The sequence below is a fragment of the Nyctibius grandis genome, chromosome 7 (genome assembly GCF_013368605.1).
Source record: "Nyctibius grandis isolate bNycGra1 chromosome 7, bNycGra1.pri, whole genome shotgun sequence".
Lineage (NCBI taxonomy): Eukaryota > Metazoa > Chordata > Aves > Nyctibiiformes > Nyctibiidae > Nyctibius > Nyctibius grandis.
Window position 1 is genome coordinate 58,864,311 of NC_090664.1, and position 17,892 is coordinate 58,882,202.

General features: G+C 50.7%; 1 protein-coding gene across 3 annotated transcripts in view; it reads right to left on the reverse strand.

The window, feature by feature from the left end:
• SCAP (SREBF chaperone) overlaps positions 1–17,892 on the reverse strand; it is a 55,323-nt gene that overhangs the window by 6,637 nt on the left and 30,794 nt on the right. For 2 of the 3 annotated variants that reach the window (XM_068404393.1, XM_068404394.1), the window contains exons 5-16: positions 14,618–14,838; positions 12,495–12,600; positions 11,161–11,333; positions 10,366–10,492; positions 9,964–10,076; positions 9,240–9,334; positions 6,079–6,177; positions 4,763–4,981; positions 3,008–3,423; positions 2,124–2,318; positions 1,257–1,458; positions 456–571 (exon numbers count right to left, since the gene is read on the reverse strand). In XM_068404393.1, coding sequence (XP_068260494.1) covers positions 456–571; positions 1,257–1,458; positions 2,124–2,318; positions 3,008–3,423; positions 4,763–4,981; positions 6,079–6,177; positions 9,240–9,334; positions 9,964–10,076; positions 10,366–10,492; positions 11,161–11,333; positions 12,495–12,600; positions 14,618–14,838 — 2,082 coding nt within the window. Of the gene's footprint in view, positions 1–455; positions 572–1,256; positions 1,459–2,123; positions 2,319–3,007; positions 3,424–4,762; positions 4,982–6,078; positions 6,178–9,239; positions 9,335–9,963; positions 10,077–10,365; positions 10,493–11,156; positions 11,334–12,494; positions 12,601–14,617; positions 14,839–17,892 lie in introns of those variants that run through there. The other variant, XM_068404395.1, reaches the window with a different exon arrangement.

Below are 17,892 nucleotides of genomic sequence, written 5' to 3' on the forward strand. Positions count from 1 at the left end.
ACTTGGGGCTGTTCAGCCTGGAGAAGAGAAGGCTCCAGAGAGACCTTCTAGCACCTTCCAGTCCCTCAAGGGGCTACAGGAAAGCTGGAGAGGGGCTTTTGACAAGGGCATGGAGTGAGAGGACAAGGGGCAACGGTTTTAAACTGACAGAGGGGAGATTGAGATGAGATCTGAGGAAGAAATTGTTTGCTGTGAGGGTGGTGAGAGCCTGGCCCAGGTTGCCCAGAGCAGCTGTGGCTGCCCCCTCCCTGGCAGTGTTCAAGGCCAGGTTGGATGGGGCTTGGAGCAACCTGGTCTGGTGGAAGGTGTCCCTGCCCGTGGCAGGGGGGTGGAACTGGATGGGCTTTAAGGTCCCTCCCAACCCAAACCAGTCTGTGATTCTGTGATTTCTTACAGAGGGGTTTGCCCATGGTGGAGGGACCTGCCCACAATGACTGGGTACGGACACCACTCACCTCGGTTTGGGGATGACGGTGAGGCAGTCGCCTGTCTGGGCGTCCCACACGCGGATCTGGCCCACCAGGCAGCAGCTGACCAGCAGCATCCCATCACTGGCCAGACACTCGATGTCCTGGGAAGGAAGAACAAGCACTGCTGAGTGAGTGGCACCACCGAGGCCTCTGCACTCTGACAGTCACCTTGCGTGTGGCTCAGGAACTACAGAGATGATGAGTTTTATGTCAAAACTCCGTGGCTGACTTAGCAACCTAGGGATGCTCTAAGAACATGAGTACATCTTTGCCCAGCCTCCTCACTGTGCCCTACACTGCTGCAAACCAAACAGACTCTGCTGTCTTCCCTCTTCCTGACTCAGTATGGCCCAAAGAGATGGCAGGACCAGGAGCAGAGGTAGAGCTTCTCTGGAGGACGTGCCACAGCGTCTCAAACTCCACCTGACTGGATGCCCAAGCAGTTTGTTTCATCTCAGAATGGGAAGAAATATCTTTCCCCTCAAGAAAAGTGAGTGAACTGAGCAGGAGCAAACCCATGGATGCTTTTAGCGCTGGAAACAACATTTAACAGCTCAAACCTACAGACTAACTTTTGGGAAGCGGGGAAAAAAGGATGCAGGAGGCATTAAAGATCAGGAGTCTAGAGCTGGACCAGCCCAGGCAATGGAAGCCAACAGCTGGCTACGCAGAGAAGGCAAAAAGCTCAGAGCAAGTCCCAGGAAGAAATGGAGAAGTCCTGCAGGAAACTTCATGCTACAGTATCCTACTCTATGTGCCTCTAAGGACTGCACCCGTCCGACCTACCATGAGGTGGCCCCTGAGGACCAAGGGGACGATCTCGGTCTCGGGCGGGGAGTAGCCGTAGTCGTCACAGGGCAGGTCCCCCCTCTTCCTCCTGCTGTGCGAGAGCCCGTGCTGCCCGTAGTTCTTGGGGCAGAACACCCTGTACAGGCAGAAGAGCAGGAGGACCAGGATAATGCCCGAGGCCAGACCCAGAGCGGCCACCCTGGTGGGAGAGACAAAGACAAAAGGCAGGTGAGATACAAGATCTCATTGCTAGTTCACTGAGAAGAGTCTGAAAAATACTGTGGAAGTATTGCACCATGTGTGATGCCAGAAGAACCAGTTGGAGCATCACCAGCACTGCCAGGAGAACCAGTTGGAGCATCACCAGCACTGCCTGCCAACAACGTGGGCTGCAGCCACCAGAAGAGACAGTGCCAGGAGGGATTCATGTGATGCTGCACGAGCTGAGCTAGAGGCTCCTGAGCATCACGGGATTTTGAACTGAAGCTTTACAAATAGTTTTTGTTCTCCTTTTTTTCATAGAATCCCAGAATTGTTTTGGTTGGGAAGGACCTTTAAGATCATCGAGTCCAGCCGTTACCCCAGCACTGCCAAGGCCACCACTAACCCATGGCCCTCAGCACCACATCTACACGGCTTTTAAACCCCTCCAGGGATGGGGACTCCACCACTGCCCTGGGCAGCCTGTGCCAGCGCTTGACAACCCTTTCCATGAAGAAATTGTCCCTGATCTCCAACCTAAACCTCCCCTGGCACAACTTGAAGCTGTTTCCCTCCAGGAGAAGAGCCGAAGAGCCAAAGAGCAACTCGTGTCCCCAAGGGAGTTCAGGCATGGTCAGAAGGGTGTATCAAGGTCTCCCTTACTTGTACAGGGTGACATCCTGGTGCCCTTGCAGCTTGGACGAGGCTTGGTCAGGCTGAGCTCCAGCATCCAGCTTCCCAGCGCTTGCAGACAAGAAGGGGTGGTAGCGGTTGGCCTCCTGGGGGTGCCGCACCTCTAAGGCCTCTTGTGGGTTCAGGTACAGCGTGACAGGGATGGCTGGAAGGATGCTGATGTATCTGAAGGAATGGAAAGATGAGAATAGCTCAGGAAGAACAAACACAAAGACACAAAACTCCTAACAGGGAACCCAGCCCATCTTCTCACTAGCAGCCAAGGTAGGTCTCAGGACGTACTTTCAGTCCAGGAGTTTCTGAACTAAAGACCTCCTTTGAAATATTCTTCTCTAAAGATATTTCCCAGGTCTTAACCTTTAACTCTGTGGAAGAGGTTAAGAGCCAACAGTGGAATGAGGTGCTGATGAGATCGCACAGATCTAAGTAAGGACAGAACGATCTGGTCCAGCTCCTGTACACTGCAGGCCAGAAGATCTCACCACCAAGTCTCTTCAGCTCAGATGTCTCTATTCCTCACGTGTACCATCCCCAGATGAACATACATTGTCTGACACAATGTGTCACCTCCAAAAAAGGTGATCTCCAGGACGAAGGAAGGCAACAAGCAAGGAATACACCCAACAGCACAGAGACACGACCCTTATTGTCAGACAAACAGTGCTGGAGAGTTTGGTACCTCTGCACCACACAGGAGGAGGTGTTTAATAGTCTCCTCCTGAAGACACATTTGGAGTAAGCCACGTGGAACACAAATTATCTAACGGAGAAGAACGAAGGACAGAAGAAAGAAAAAGACTTGGAGTCAACTCCACAGGGAACTCAAAGTGGCACTCGGTGCCAGCCCCACTTGCCTTTTGGCCAGAGTGATGTTGTAGTAGCCAAAGAGGGATGGCCAGTGTCTGAAGGAAAGCTTCCTCCAAATCTCCTCATCTTCTGCTCCCCACGTAACCACCGCTTCAGCTCCAAGCTCCACCTGTCCATTCCCTTTGCCCTCTAGTCCATGGGCCCAAGTGTGCTGGTTTGTCTCCAGCCCTGACTTCTGCTCACGCTGCTGCGTCTGGTTTTCCGACAGCTGTATCGGGTCCGACGGGAAGACTGAGAGATCAATCTTGGGGTCCCCAGCAGGCAGGACCCCTCCAGGAACAGGCATGGGAGGCAGACCTGCTTCACCCAAAGGACTTTGTTCGGTGACCTGTGAGGTGAGGTAGGTGCGGAGACCAGCAGGATCCGTGTAAACGAGGATTCCAATCCAGATCACCGTCCCAGCCTACACGCGGTGAGCGAAGAGACAAGATCATTTAGTACGTGGCCTTCACCCTCCGCCTCCGACGCCTCGGCAGCTCTCCGAGATGATCAGCAACATCCCAACCAAGGGTACACAGAATCACAGAATCAACGGGGTTGGAAGAGCCCTCTGGGATCATCGAGTCCAACCATTGCCCTGACACCACCATGGCAACTAGACCAGGGCACTAAGTGCCATGGCCAGGCTTTTCTTAAACCCCTCCAGAGATGGTGACCCTGGGCAGCCCCTTCTGATGGCTAATGACCCTTGCTGAGAAGAAATGCTTCCTAATGTCCAACCTGAACCTCCCCTGGCCAAGCTTGAGGCTGTGTCCTCTTGTCCTAGCGCTGGTTGCCTGGGAGAAGAGGCCGACTCCCACTGTGCTACACCCTCCCTTCAGGTAGTTGTAGACTGCACTAAGGTCACCTCTGAGCCTCCTCTTCTCCACGCTAAACACCCCCAGCTCCCTCAGCCGTTCCTCAGAGGTCAGACCCTCCAGACCCTTCCCCACCTTGGTCGCCCTCCTCTGCACTCGCTCCAACACCTCAACATCTCTCTTGAAGTGCGGGGCCCAGAACACCCTGCACTCCAACGGGAAGAACCCCACTCCTCCCCCACACCTGCGCAGCAGGGCTGAGACCCCTCGCTGGTGGCTGGGACCAGCACGTGTGTCACCCTCAAAGAGGGCAGGAAAGGTTTAATTTGGGGTTCTGGGTCGTGAACTGTGGTAGACCTCCTGCAGCAGCCACAGTTCACAGACTGAGGCGTTAACTGAACTGAAACTGCCAGTAACAGCCTGGGCTGGGGTTTGTAGAGCTGAGGAACACACACGTTCCTCTGCTTCCATGACAGACACCCAGAACAGAGACGGGGGGAGAAGCAGGGGCAGTAACTGCTGTAACCGCTGCAGTTACACCTGCAAAAGGAAAAGCCTTAGTCTGTCATGGGGCAAAATATCTCCGTGTCTTCATCCCACATTATCTGCAGGAGAAAAACATGATTCCTGCTCTGTAAAGACCTTCTCTCTCCGCTCACACATCCTTGAATGTCTGCTTGTATAAAAGCAGATTTTTATCTCAAAGCAAATATCAGAAAATTACCCACTGCCAACCAAACAGCAGGCAACCAGCAGAGCCCTGGAGCTAACGCACGCAGAGCCATGTTCTTCAGGAAGTATTTCTTGGACTATATTTACCGTGGGGCAGCGTAAGCCTTGCAGGAAAACAAGGATGAAAATGGTGGGTTTTTCTCCCCCCTTGGAAGCCTGTTTGGGTTGCGTTAGTGTCCAGCAGGAAGGGACAGCAGCTAACAAACACCGTACCATGATGAGTCTCTGGGCCAGCCGGGTCCTGGCGAAGAAGTAGATGACCCGCAGCCTCTTTGGCAGGCGCAGATTCCTGAAGGACGAGGGCTGGAGGGTGATGGTGTGGGGGGTGGCCGGCCGCATGGCTGGCTGCCGCTCGTAGCGCTGGGAGCGGCTGGCGGGCTTCGCCGGGGGCATGCAGGCCTCTGCTGGCAACCGTTTGTTCAGATCGGCGAGCTGCCAAGAGAAAGGTGAGCACGGGAGAGCCGTGGGGATGAGGTCCCTCGAGAGCAACGTCTGCAGAGACACTGTCTTTGATACATGCCCACGCCTGCGTTCCCACCTTCACCCTCAAGTTGATCCGTCCCAGCTTCTCTCCAGCACACACTCTCTTCTTCGCCCAGCCGTGGTCACCTCTGTGCCCGTGTCTCCTTCCTGCCCATTTACCCCAAATCTGCACGTTTATCTACCTGAGGGTGTCTTGTTCCCTCAAGCATCCTTTTCATAGGATCACAGAACCGGTTTGGTTGGAAAGGACCTTTAAAATCATCGAGTCCACCCGTTACCCCAGCACTGCCAAGGCCACCACTAACCCATGGCCCTCAGCACCACATCTACACGGCTTTTAAATCCCCCCAGGGATGGGGACTCCACCACTGCCCTGGGCAGCCTGTGCCAGCGCTTGACAACCCTTTCCATGAAGAAATTGTCCCTGATCTCCAACCTAAACCTCCCCTGGCACAACCTGAGGCCATTTCCTCTTATCCCATCGCTTGTTACCTGGGAGAAGAGACCGACCCCCCCTCGCTACACCCTCCTTTCAGGCAGTTGCAGAGAGCGAGAAGGTCTCCCCTCAGCCTCCTTTTCTCCAGGCTAAACCCCCCCAGCTCCCTCAGCCGCTCCCATCACACTTGTGCTCCAGACCCTTCCCCAGCCCCGTTGCCCTTCTCTGCACTCGCTCCAGCACCTCAAGGTCTTTCTTGTCGTGAGGGGCCCAAAACTGCACCCAGGATTCGAGGTGCGGCCTCCCCAGTGCCGAGCACAGGGGGACGATCCCTGCCCTGGTCCTGCTGGCCACACTAGTGCTGGTACAAGCCAGGATGCTGGTGGCCTTCTTGGCCATCCGGGCACACTGCTGGCTCATGTTCAGCTGGCTCATATTCATATCCTGGCCTCAGTCCCTGCGTACATGTAACCAAACAAATCCTGCCTCAGAACTTTTACAGCTCGGTCTTTTCTGTTTAGGTGACAATCACAGGGCGCCCTTCCTTTAATCCACAGCAGCAGCGAAGGAAGACACGAGGCCAAACCCCACGTTCTTGGCCCTTCCTTACCTCCATCCGGCGAATGTCAATGGACAGCACGGTAGTGAAGAAAAACATCTGCAGAAAGAAGTCAGACACCAGGCCGACCACAGCGAAGAGGCAGAACTCCTGCAGACAGGACACACCGATTAGCTGCGGAGACCACGGTATTTCCACCTCAGAAAAAAGGGAAAGTCGGCAAAGCCTTGCCCTGGAGCGTGGGCCTGAGTCCATCTTACTGACAAATCCTATTAATCAGTGACATTTTGTAATAGTTGGGAGTTCAGTGCTTCCCAAACTTGCTGTAATGCTCCACTTTTCCCAGCAGAGGCAGCTCACCCACACCACTGCAGCCTCCAGTTCTGAACTGGTCACCAAAAATCACAGAATCACAGAATCAATCAGGTTGGAAGAGCCCTCTGGGATCATTGAGTCCAACCATTGCCCTGACACCACCATGCCAACTAGACCAGGGCACTAAGTGCCATGTCCAGGCTTTGCTTAAACCCCTCCACAGATGGGGACTCCACCACCTCCCTGGGCAGCCCCTTCCAATGGCTAATGACCCTTGCTGAGAAGAAATGCTTCCTGATGTCCAACCTGAACCTCCCCTGGCCAAGCTTGAGGCTGTGTCCTCTTGTCCTAGCGCTGGTTGCCTGGGAGAAGAGGCCGACTCCCACTGCGCTACAACCTCCCTTCAGGGAGTTGTAGACTGCACTAAGGTCACCTCTGAGCCTCCTCTTCTCCAGGCTAAACACCCCCAGCTCCCTCAGCCGTTCCTCGCAGGTCAGACCCTCCAGACCCTTCCCCAGCTTGGTCACCCTCCTCTGCACTCGCTCCAACACCTCAACATCTCTCTTGAAGTGCGGGGCCCAGAACTGGACACAGGATTCAAGGTGCGGCCTCACCAGTGCTGAGTACAGAGGGACGATCCCTTCCCCAGACCGGCTGGCTGCACTAGTCCTGATAGAGGCCAGGATGCCATAGGTCTTCTTGGCCACCTGGACACACTGCTGGCCCATGTTCAGCCGCCTGTCCATCAGCACCCCCAGGGCTCTTTCTAACCACTCTTCCCCCAGCCTGGAGCACTGCAGGGGGTTGGTGTGGCCCAAGTGTCAGACCCGGCCCTTGTTCTTGTTGAACCTCACGCCGTTGGTCTCGGCCCATCGATCCAACCTGTCCAGATCCCTCTGTAGGGCCTTCCTAACCCACCAGGTCAGCTGCCCCTCCCCATACATCCCAGTGACAGCAGCAGGTTCTCATCAGGTTTTTCTGATGGAGAGATTTTCTGACAGGAGGTTTTGGGATGAAAACACAACACAGGTTCCTCTCTCGAGGAGAAAACCAGAAGGAAAGTAATGTCCAGCTGGATTTCACCCAGACCTCGGCAAACACAGGCTCCACAAACGCCAGGCTCTGCATGGAGAGATTCATTCTGTTAATCCCTCCACTGACTCCACTTAGGATTAGAGACATCTGAAGCTGCTAGCCCTGGAAATCTAGAACCTTCTTATACTTGGGATACTGCACACCTTATGGCAACACCCAAAGTGATTTCAGTGGGTGCAGGATTGGGCTGTCGGTGTGTGGTTCTCTTAAACACATCCACATGTTTTCTTAAACACAACCTCTGGAGGTGTTTAAGAAAAGGCTGGACGTGGCACTTAGTGCCCTGGTCTAGTTGCCATGGTGGTGTCAGGGCAACGGTTGGACTCGATGAGCCCAGAGGGCTCTTCCAACCTCATTGATTCTGTGAACTTCAGTGCAAGGCAGCGGGTCAGAGATGGAGAGCACAGGACGAGCGCTCAGCACGCAGCCCTGCAGCATCTCAGGACCATCACCAGCAACACTGTGCCAGAAGAACAGCGGTCTCTACCCACCTGCAATGCAAGGCAGGAGGATTTAATTGCTGCTCACAATTATAAGGGATTTAAAGTGGATGCACAATTCTCAGCTGAAGCCAAACTCTGTTTTAGGACAAGGAGAGCCAGGAAAAACATAGAAAAATTCCCTTCTGAGCAATCTCTGCAAGCAGCTTCAAATAAAAGCAATGAGGTGGCCAGCTGTAGCATGGGGAATTCTGCTGTAGGTCCTCTCTTGTCCTCTTGCATACTGAGAAAGAAGCTCAGGAACTGCCAAGTTCAGCCCCAATCCAAACTGAATGTTTAATCTGCTTAGATCATAATTAATACGCTTTAATCTGCAGGCTCTCCTGGTGAGTCCCCAATGTTAAAGCAAGGATATACACAACCCAGCCCTCTTCATGCAGGTCAAGTGTGGCCAGCGAGCACCCAGCGAGGGCCCAGAGTAGCCTCCAACTACGCAGATGCTGGGGTGCTCCTGCCTTCGTGGGCTGACTGCGCCTGCTAGAAACTTCCAGAGACAACAGGCTGACACCTCCCCGAAGCCTGGCTGCAGACGTGTTATGGAACTGGTGATGAGGATTTGTCTAGGCAACGCTTCTGTTCATGTAGCTCCCCAGGAACAAGCCCTGCTCAGTCAAGGATCAGAAATGAAATGGTGTCAGCCTCCTGACACGACTCAGCAAGCAGAGAGGGGGTCTCCAAACCCACATGTCCTGTAGGAGCCCGTGTGTCTGTGGTGCCAGCAACTGGAACGAGCAAGGTCTAAGCACCAGCAACTACAAGGGGGACCATGTGGCACAGGAGCCCATGTGTCTGGGACATCAGCAACTGGAGCAGGTCAGAGTTCCTGTGTCAGTGTGTGATCGCTAGTGACTACTGAGCCAGGCAGCTGGCAAGCAGGATGAGGCTTGGGAGCCAGGTATGGGTGTGTTCTGGAGCAAGAGAGCTGGAGGAGCTGGCTACCAGACACACCAGGGCTCCAGGCCAACTGCCAGAGGGACTGTGGGGCTGGGAGGCGACGGAGAGACCCACTTGTGCCTCTGCGTGTGTGTGTGAGGCAACTGGGGAGAGCAAGGATCCAGGGCCAACTACTGGATGAACTGAATGTGCAAGCCCAGCTACTGGAAGGATCCCAACTGGGGAGACTGGGGAGCCAGGGGCAGCTGCTGGACAGAAGGCCCGCTCCTGGAGGGATCCACAATGTATTTCCCACTACCAGACTCCTAATCCAAGCAGCCAGAGAGAGGAGCAGAACATTGCACGCTGCGTTCTTGCAGTGCCTACAAGCCTCCATCCTGCAAACTCAACCTGCTCAGCCATGCTCACCTGGATGGCTGGGACGAGGGTGAAATACCCGATCAGGATGATCCCAAGCTCTGTGGCCATATTCTTCATGATGGACCAGCTCTCGTTGCTCAAGCCTGGAGAAAGAACATGCAAAGAGAGGTAAAAGGAGACCGTTCACTGGTGGACAGACACGAGCACAGCAAAAGGAACTGGATTTCCCTTTTTTTAAATTAGGCATTCACAGACAACAGGCAAAAAAAGGCACTTTCAGGCTAAAATTCCTCTGATTTATTTTGAATATCTAAGTCAAAGACTGTAGACTCCCAACGTCTTTGTTAGTGGGTTTATCACTGACTACAAAGGGAGCCCAGGATGACTCTCTCAGCTCCCAAAACCATCCTGATTTAAGCAGTCAGAGGGTAGGTCCTGCACAAGGCAACCCAGGGATTCACAAGTGCAAAGGACCATCAAGTTCTTGAGTCCTGTTTTCGATCTAGGATACAAACCACTCCTAATGTTAAAACTAGGTAGATTTTTCCGGGCATCACTCCAGAATCTCTCTTCCCTGATGTCTAGAAATACTTTTACATTTCTAAGCTACATTTATCCATGGTTTGAGCATACTCAAATCCTTATGCAGACGCAAAGTGTATCTATAATAGAGAAGATCATTTTGGTTCCTCCACAGACCAAGATTAAGATCATTCCCCACCTCCCAGACCTTGGGTTACCCTGATTTTCTCTCTCCAGAGCAGGCTCATACCTTGGGCAATGCGTAGCTTCACTTCCAGGTCAACGGGCGTAGAGACAACTGACTTGGTGAGAACCAACACGTTCTCCAGGCCAATCACTACAACCAAGTATGGAAATATCTCTCTAGAGGAAACAGAACCAGAACCCAGAATGAGATCCTTGGTGAAAAGAAGGGAAGAAGGCAAGTTAAGCAGCAAACATGCATCCTAGGTCAACCTCCCCTGGCGAAGCTTGAGGCTGTGTCCTCTTGTCCTATCTCTAGTTGCCTGGGAGAAGAGGCCGACTCCCAAATATCTTGTCAGCTTATTTGAAGATTACTAGATCTTAAAGATCAAGCACCCAACAGCTGTTCTCAAATGATTTCACCTTCATCTGTCATTCTTTAGGATGAGGTTTGGTGCTGGAAACGTACCCTCCATTAAGAGTAGGTGTCAAACCAAAGAGCGTGCACAGCCCAACGGACATGAGCAGGGAGCTGAGCACCGTCACGACCGCTGCCAGCGCCAGGCCCCATTTGGATTTCACCATGTCGATCTTCCCTGGAAAACAGAATGCAAAGTCTCTGTTACCAAGCGAATTAATGACATTAATAAAAAAATCAAGAAGAGATCCTCATCCTGACTTATTTCAGGAGTGATGGTAGTTCAGTCTCAACGTCTGAAATGCAGCTCCCAGACCCCCCAGTACGTAAGAGGTACTGGAACAGGATGGAACAGGGGACAGTGCGTGGCTTGTAGCTCAAACCAGTTCCAGTACAGCATTGTTGGCACATGAAAAAAAGAAATTAAATGTGGCTGGAATGGTCTAAACCCAGCAGCTCAGAACATGGATTTGAGCTGTCTCACAACAAATTAGTCTCTCCAAATTGGAGAAAATTGTCATTACTACAGCATTTAACACTGCGTAAGAGAAAACACCTCAGAAGATATCACAAGGAGTAACACCACACTGGCTAAGAGGGACAAATTAGCAGAAATCAGATAAACAGGACTACTAATTGTCTACCTGACAGTTCACAGTAAAATTTTACCACCACCTTTCCTGCTGAAACAGGAGGGAACTGCAGTGCTCTGGACAGGAGCCTCGCTTATCTGGAGCCAGGGAAAGGGCACCCCACCACGGATCCCTTACATATATTCAGCTGGCAGATGAGTAGGTGGCCTATCAGCCTGCTCTCCCCGCAAGGCTCCCCACCCCACAAACCTACGTGTGGAGAAGTAGATGTAAGCGAAGAGTATAATGTAGGTGGTGACGAGGGGTATGAGCTCAGCAATGCCGATCTCTTCCTTGAAGTGGACGTGCACGATGTTCTCCTCCCGCAGCGTGCAGTTGGGGCTGGGATGCAGCAGCTTGAGGCGAGAGCGGAGGCTGCTGAGGAACCTGAGATGAAAAGCAAGCAGGAGGAGGTCACTTACGCTGTATGCACAACCAGCACACAATTCCAAGGAGGAGCTCAACGGGTATAGATCAAGTAGGAAGAAGCTCTGTAGATTCACACAGACATCAATCAATCAATTCGGTTGGAAGAGCCCTCTGGGATCATCGAGTCCAACCATTGCCCTGACACCACCATGGCAACTAGACCAGGGCACTAAGTGCCATGTCCAGGCTTTTCTTAAACCCCTCCAGAGATGGTGACTCCACCACCTCCCTGGGCAGCCCCTTCCAATGGCTAATGACCCTTGCTGAGAAGAAATGCTTCCTAATGTCCAGCCTGAACCTCCCCTGGCCAAGCTTGAGGCTGTGTCCTCTTGTCCTAGCGCTGGTTGCCTGGGAGAAGAGGCCGACTCCCACCCCACTACAACCTCCCTTCAGGTAGTTGTAGACTGCACTAAGGTCACCTCTGAGCCTCCTCTTCTCCAGGCTAAACACCCCCAGCTCCCTCAGCCGTTCCTCGCAGGTCAGACCCTCCAGACCCTTCACCAGCTTGGTCGCCCTCCTCTGCACTCGCTCCAACACCTCAACATCTCTCTTGAAGTGCGGGGCCCACAACTGGACACAGGATTCGAGGTGTGGCCTCACCAGTGCCCAGTACAGAGGGACGATCACCTCCCTAGCACGGAGCAGAGCATTTAGTCCTCAGATCCACTCATTCCAAGCCAGCTCTGCCAACACTGCCAAAGGGGTTTCACAGTTGGTACCAGCTGAATTAGAGCTTACTGGAAAGCAAACCACTCTGCGTACCAGGGACTGGGTCAAGACAGACCTACTGGGCTTTGGCTGCAGCAATGACAGCTCTGTGAGCAGATGAAGCCATCACCAGGGGAACTCCCATGGGCAGCTTTGGATATTATATGTATTTCTTTTAAACAGAAACTGAGAACTGATAGTATTTTATTTCCTTAAAACACAACAAGTTTTCTCCAAAAAAACAGCACCCTGTTTTGCTATAGCACGATTAGAAGATCTTAAAATACTCTAAAACACAAGAAAATGGAGATTAAAGAAAAACATAATAATTAGAATAGACAAAACAGCAAACTTGCCAAGAGTTGAACAAGGGATCCCTAGGATGGAAAGAGCACAGCTAAAGCTCCTTACCTGGAATCATATCGCCGGAGACCCAGCGTGACAGTGTAGGATACCACTCGCTTCCTGTTATAGAGGTTCACCCCGCTGTACTTCCCAGGGAGCCCAAACAACAGATCTGCAAAAGCATAGGATGAATGAAACAGCAGGATAACAACAAAATAAACCAAAAAAGATGGATAAAGAGGTGTTTATTGTGAAGAACGCTGAATGAGAAATACTGTTCTCACAGGAAACACCTTCTCAGTGCTCTGGTGAGACCTTATCAATGTGGATAAATACCTGTTGCAGGGGAGTAAAGAATCATCGAATCACAGAATTGTTTTGGTTGGGAAGGAGCTTTAAGATCATCGAGTCCACCCCTTACCCCAGCACTGCCAAGGCCATCACTAGCCCACGTCCCTCAGCACCACATCTACACGGCTTTTAAACCCCCCCAGGGATGGGGACTCCACCACTGCCCTGGGCAGCCTGTGCCAGCGCTTGACAACCCTTTCCATGAAGAAATTGTCCCTCATCTCCAGTCAACCAGGTTGGAAGAGCCCTCTGGGATCATCGAGTCCAACCATTGCCCTGACACCACCATGGCAACTAGACCAGGGCACTAAGTGCCATGGCCAGGCTTCTCTTAAACCCCTCCAGAGATGGGGACTCCACCACCTCCCTGGGCAGCCCCTTCCAATGGCTAATGACCCTTGCTGAGAAGAAATGCTTCCTAATGGCCAACCTGAACCTCCCCTGGCCAAGCTTGAGGCTGTGTCCTCTGGAGCGCTCAAAGAGAGGCCCCATGTGCTCCAAACCACAGTGCGCACACGCTCTGGGTGCTCAAATAATATCCTTTAGAACAAACTCCCTTGAGGGTTACAAAACCCCTATTCAGACATGTCATACTCTAGGCTTCCTGACACCTACAAAGTTCCTTTAAAACCAAAGGAACAGCATTTCCTCTGGCCTCATGGAACCGCTGAACCATATGATCCCAAACATGGTCAGACTTATTTTTTTAATTAAGAGAGAAAACCACTTTTCAGTATTTTTCAGTTTCAGCTCAGGGTATATGCAAGCAACTATCAGTGAACGCACAAGAGGGAGCAGGATGAATGTTCATTTATCTGTGACAATGAGACAGTCTTTGAGTATGACAGACAATCACAGAATCACAGAATGTCAGGGATTGGAAGGGACCTCAAAAGATCATCCAGTCCAACCCCCTGCTGGAGCAGGATCACATAGATCATGTCACACAGGAACGCGTCCAGGCGGGTTTTGAATGTCTCCAGAGAAGGAGACTCCACAACCTCTCTGGGCAGCCTGTGCCAGTGTTCAGTCACCCTCACTGTAAAGAAGTTTTTCCTCATGTTTATGTGGAACCTCCTGTGTTCCAGCTTGCACCCATTGCCCCTTGTCCTGTCAAGGGATGTCACTGAGAAGAGCCTGGCTCCATCCTCGTGACACTTGCCCTTTACATATTTATAAACATTAATGAGGTCACCCCTCAGTCTCCTCTTCTCCAAGCTAAAGAGACCCAGCTCCCTCAGCTTCTCCTCATACGGGAGATGTTCCACCCCCTTCATCATCTTCGTGGCTCTGCGCTGGACTCTCTCCAGCAGTTCCCTGTCCTTCTTGAACTGAGGGGCCCAGAGCTGGACACAATACTCCAGATGCGGCCTCACCAGGGCAGAGTAGAGGGGGAGGAGAACCTCTCTTGACCTACTAACCACACCCCTTCTAATCCACCCCAGGAGGCCATTGGCCTTCTTGGCCACGAGGGCACACTGCTGGCTCATGGCCATCCTGCTGTCCAAGAATAGCGTGAGGAAAAAAGATAGGCTAGAGCATACGTAGAGTAAGAGGAACAAAAAGACTCAGACGAGTTACCTGCTGCTCTTACACCTACGGAAAGAAGGCTGACTGAGAGGAATGATCCACCTTCCACAAATACAGAACGGAGTTCAAATACAGACATGAAATGAGACATGACATGTATTTGGTAGCTTCATTCCAGATGCTCTGAGTAACAAAACACCCCTCAATTCGCTAACGTTGACAATCCAGATGTTGGAGATACCGAGGACAGAACAGCGATGCAAGCCGTAGGGGTTTCTCACAGCTTCTTTGGCACTCCAGCCTCTTACCTTTGAGAGTAGCTGATGTCTGCAATGTCTTTGGTTCATGTTGGTGGATGGTTTTGATGATATCTGGGTCAGCATTAAATCGCTCTCGGTCGTTCTGCCAGAAGTTCCCTGGAGACAGTAACAGACAGCCGTGTTCGGGGAGCAGATTCCGCAGCTTCTTGAGGCCAGGCAGAAGATCCGTTACCTGAAGGCAAACCTCCTCCAAGCTTTTGACACCAGAACTGAAACGCAAGCAAAGGTTAGACACTGCCGTGTATGTTACAGAATCACAGAATCAATCAGGTTGGAAGAGCCCTCTGGGATCATCGAGTCCAACCATTGCCCTGACACCACCATGGCAGCTAGACCAGGGCACTAAGTGCCATGGCCAGGTTTTTCTTAAACCCCTCCAGAGATGGTGACTCCACCACCTCCCTGGGCAGCCCCTTCCAATGGCTAATGACCCTTGCTCAGAAGAAATGCTTCCTCATGTCCAACCTGAACCTCCCCTGGCCAAGCTTGAGGCTGTGTCCTCTTGTCCTAGCGCTGGTTGCCCAGGAGAAGAGGCCGACTCCCACTTCACTACAACCTCCCTTCAGGTAGTTGTAGACTGCATTGTTGCAGCTCTCACAAACAAAAGGCGAAGCTGCTGAGATGAACACCCCAAGGACCTGCATCACCATGTTACTGCTCTTGCTTTTCATAACTAAGGATCAAGAGCCTCGGGCCACAGATCAGGATCTCACTGTTACTCCAGAACCCCATTATCATTTCTCTGCACGCTGTCTGGCCACGCAGCTTTCACTCTTCACCCATCCTAGGTGCCACAATTTTCAGTTCCACATTTAAGACACCTCCAGTCTACGGAGAAACTGTCTCCCTGGAATTCTTCTTCAAAGGCCTTAAACTCTTCTGCATACTTCTTTCCACGTCTGCGATGGGACACTTCACACAAATCTTTATCAGCCTTCCTGAGGCGGATTATTGAGGTGTACAGAGGGCTCTGAAATGTACAACAGCACTTGCAACTGGGCAAAGTGTTTTCAGAATTCCTCTGTAGTGTATGGAAAAGCAAATGCCTTCCAGGTGCAGAAATCACTAGAGGTGTAACTGGTATAAAATGGAACTTGTGTTTGCTCCCACACTTCATTTTAACACAATCACATCATTCTTATCAACTAGTAATTCAAGCAAGATTCAACTTGGGCTTACAACAGGATCTGACTGTGAAGGTTTAGTGACAAAATGTGTCAGCACGCTGTCTGGCTAGAGAAGGAAGAGCTGCAGATCCAAAAGAGAATGATCCAAAAGAGAACGATCCAAAAGAGAACGCTGCAACGTGATATGGGCAGCTGGTGGGATTGGCACAGGAAGGGTAGATGGAAGAAAGGTGAAGTTAAGATACAAGAGATCAGTCTTAGCTGGCTCCAGATGAGAAATCAGGTAGAGTCCTACTGCAAAATGCCTTCCCTGGAGGAGTTTAAATGACTACAAAGAGAAAACATGGAAACCAACCAATGATTTGAGTTACGTCTTCGTGAACACTCCCTCCAGAATCTATATTCTGTCACTATGTGGCAAGGTACCTAGAAAAGCCACAGCTATCAAAAGAAAATACTAGAAAATATGCTTGAAAATAACTGTGTTTATAGGAAGCTTTCTGAAAGATAATCTCAAGGAACTGATGCAGTGATCCCTCCAATAATAGCTCCAGGAAGAGCCAGACAACTATTGTTTTGCATTTCAGCTTTAGCTAACTCTGAGACATACCAGTGATAACAGTTTACACCGCAGATAAGCCTACGTACGTTCTTATTTGTGAAGCAAACACACACAGCTGACAGCCCTACCAGTGTGTGTGGATGCAGAGAGATACCAAAAACCATGAACTGGAGCCAACGACAAATTTCAGGTCACTTTTGACTTTTTACAAGTGATGGCTGCTCAAAGTTTCAGCAAGCTTAACAGCTGATGAAAATATGATCCCCTTGTGTTTCCTATCCAGTTGTCGATGATCTTCAGCTCCTTCTGTACTTCAGAATAAAAGAATGCTTTTATTCATATTAAGAAAATCAGCTGCGCTTAACTTTGATACTGAGAGAAGCAGCTGACAACAAGGAACTTCATAATGACTTTTGAGGTAATTTCAGAACTTATCTCAAAGATAGATGTTTCCTGAAATATCCATCACCAAAATGGCAGCCCTTATCCCAAGGTTTAGGTCTAAGTGCTTCAGATTTTTTCTTCTGGTGGCTGTGTAAGTTTAATTTTGGTTCCATGCTGCATCACTGTTCATCAAGGGCAACACTAAGGGGAGATAATGAGAAGACAACACATGTCCTGGGAGCAAGACGCTGGCTTTATGGCCTTATGGACGCTCTCAAAAGTGAGGCAATGAAGGATGCTGTCAAGGAAGTATGAACAAGCAGTAGATCTTCCTTACCCGTGTGAGTCAGAGGACAAAGAATGACAAAAGCTCCTGGCTGAAAAGCCAGGGGATGATCAAAGACTCTCATCTCACCATTTTTCACCACACTTGGCCTGTTCTCAGCATCATTATTCTCACTGAACACAGACAGACAAGCAGAGAAGCCTTTCAGTCCTTAGAACATAAACCCAGCCAAGAACTGGACCACAAATAAAAACTTAGAACTCGAAGGAAAACTTATTTTAAAAAAACAGAGGCAAGTTAAGGTGTATAAAATGTACTCTTGGTTTACACCAAACTAATCTGAGTGGTCTTTTCTTCAAAATGCCTGACTTCTTGGATGGGGAAAGCACAGCAGATCTCACCTACCTGGGCCCCAATGAAGCTTTTGATGCAGGACCACACGGAAAATGCACAGGAAAGACAGAAGTCAGCACAAAAATGGTGATGCAGTAAAGGAGGAGGTTAACAGGAAACTGGTCATGGGGCTGCTGAAAGGGGAAACCACCAGTATTGAGGAAAACAAAGTGGAATTTCTCACAGATGGTTCAGAGAACCAGGATTATTATATATTTTTATTAACAACCTTGGAATAAGATAGGGATATCTGCCAATGACACAAAATAAACACCGCTAATACAGAAAAGGAACAGAGTATCTGAAACGGATGATGCGAGGGCTGGAATAAATTGAATCCCTTTTCTATTAATAACAGCTCAAAGTGCAAGGCCATGCACTTGGGGACTAAAAAGAGTTCCTGCTATAAGGTGGGGAGCTCATCAGCTGGAAATGACAGAGAGGGACATGGGGAAGTTCATCAATCTGTTTATAATGTATAAAATTGATGTGACTGGCCATGGAAAAGGGA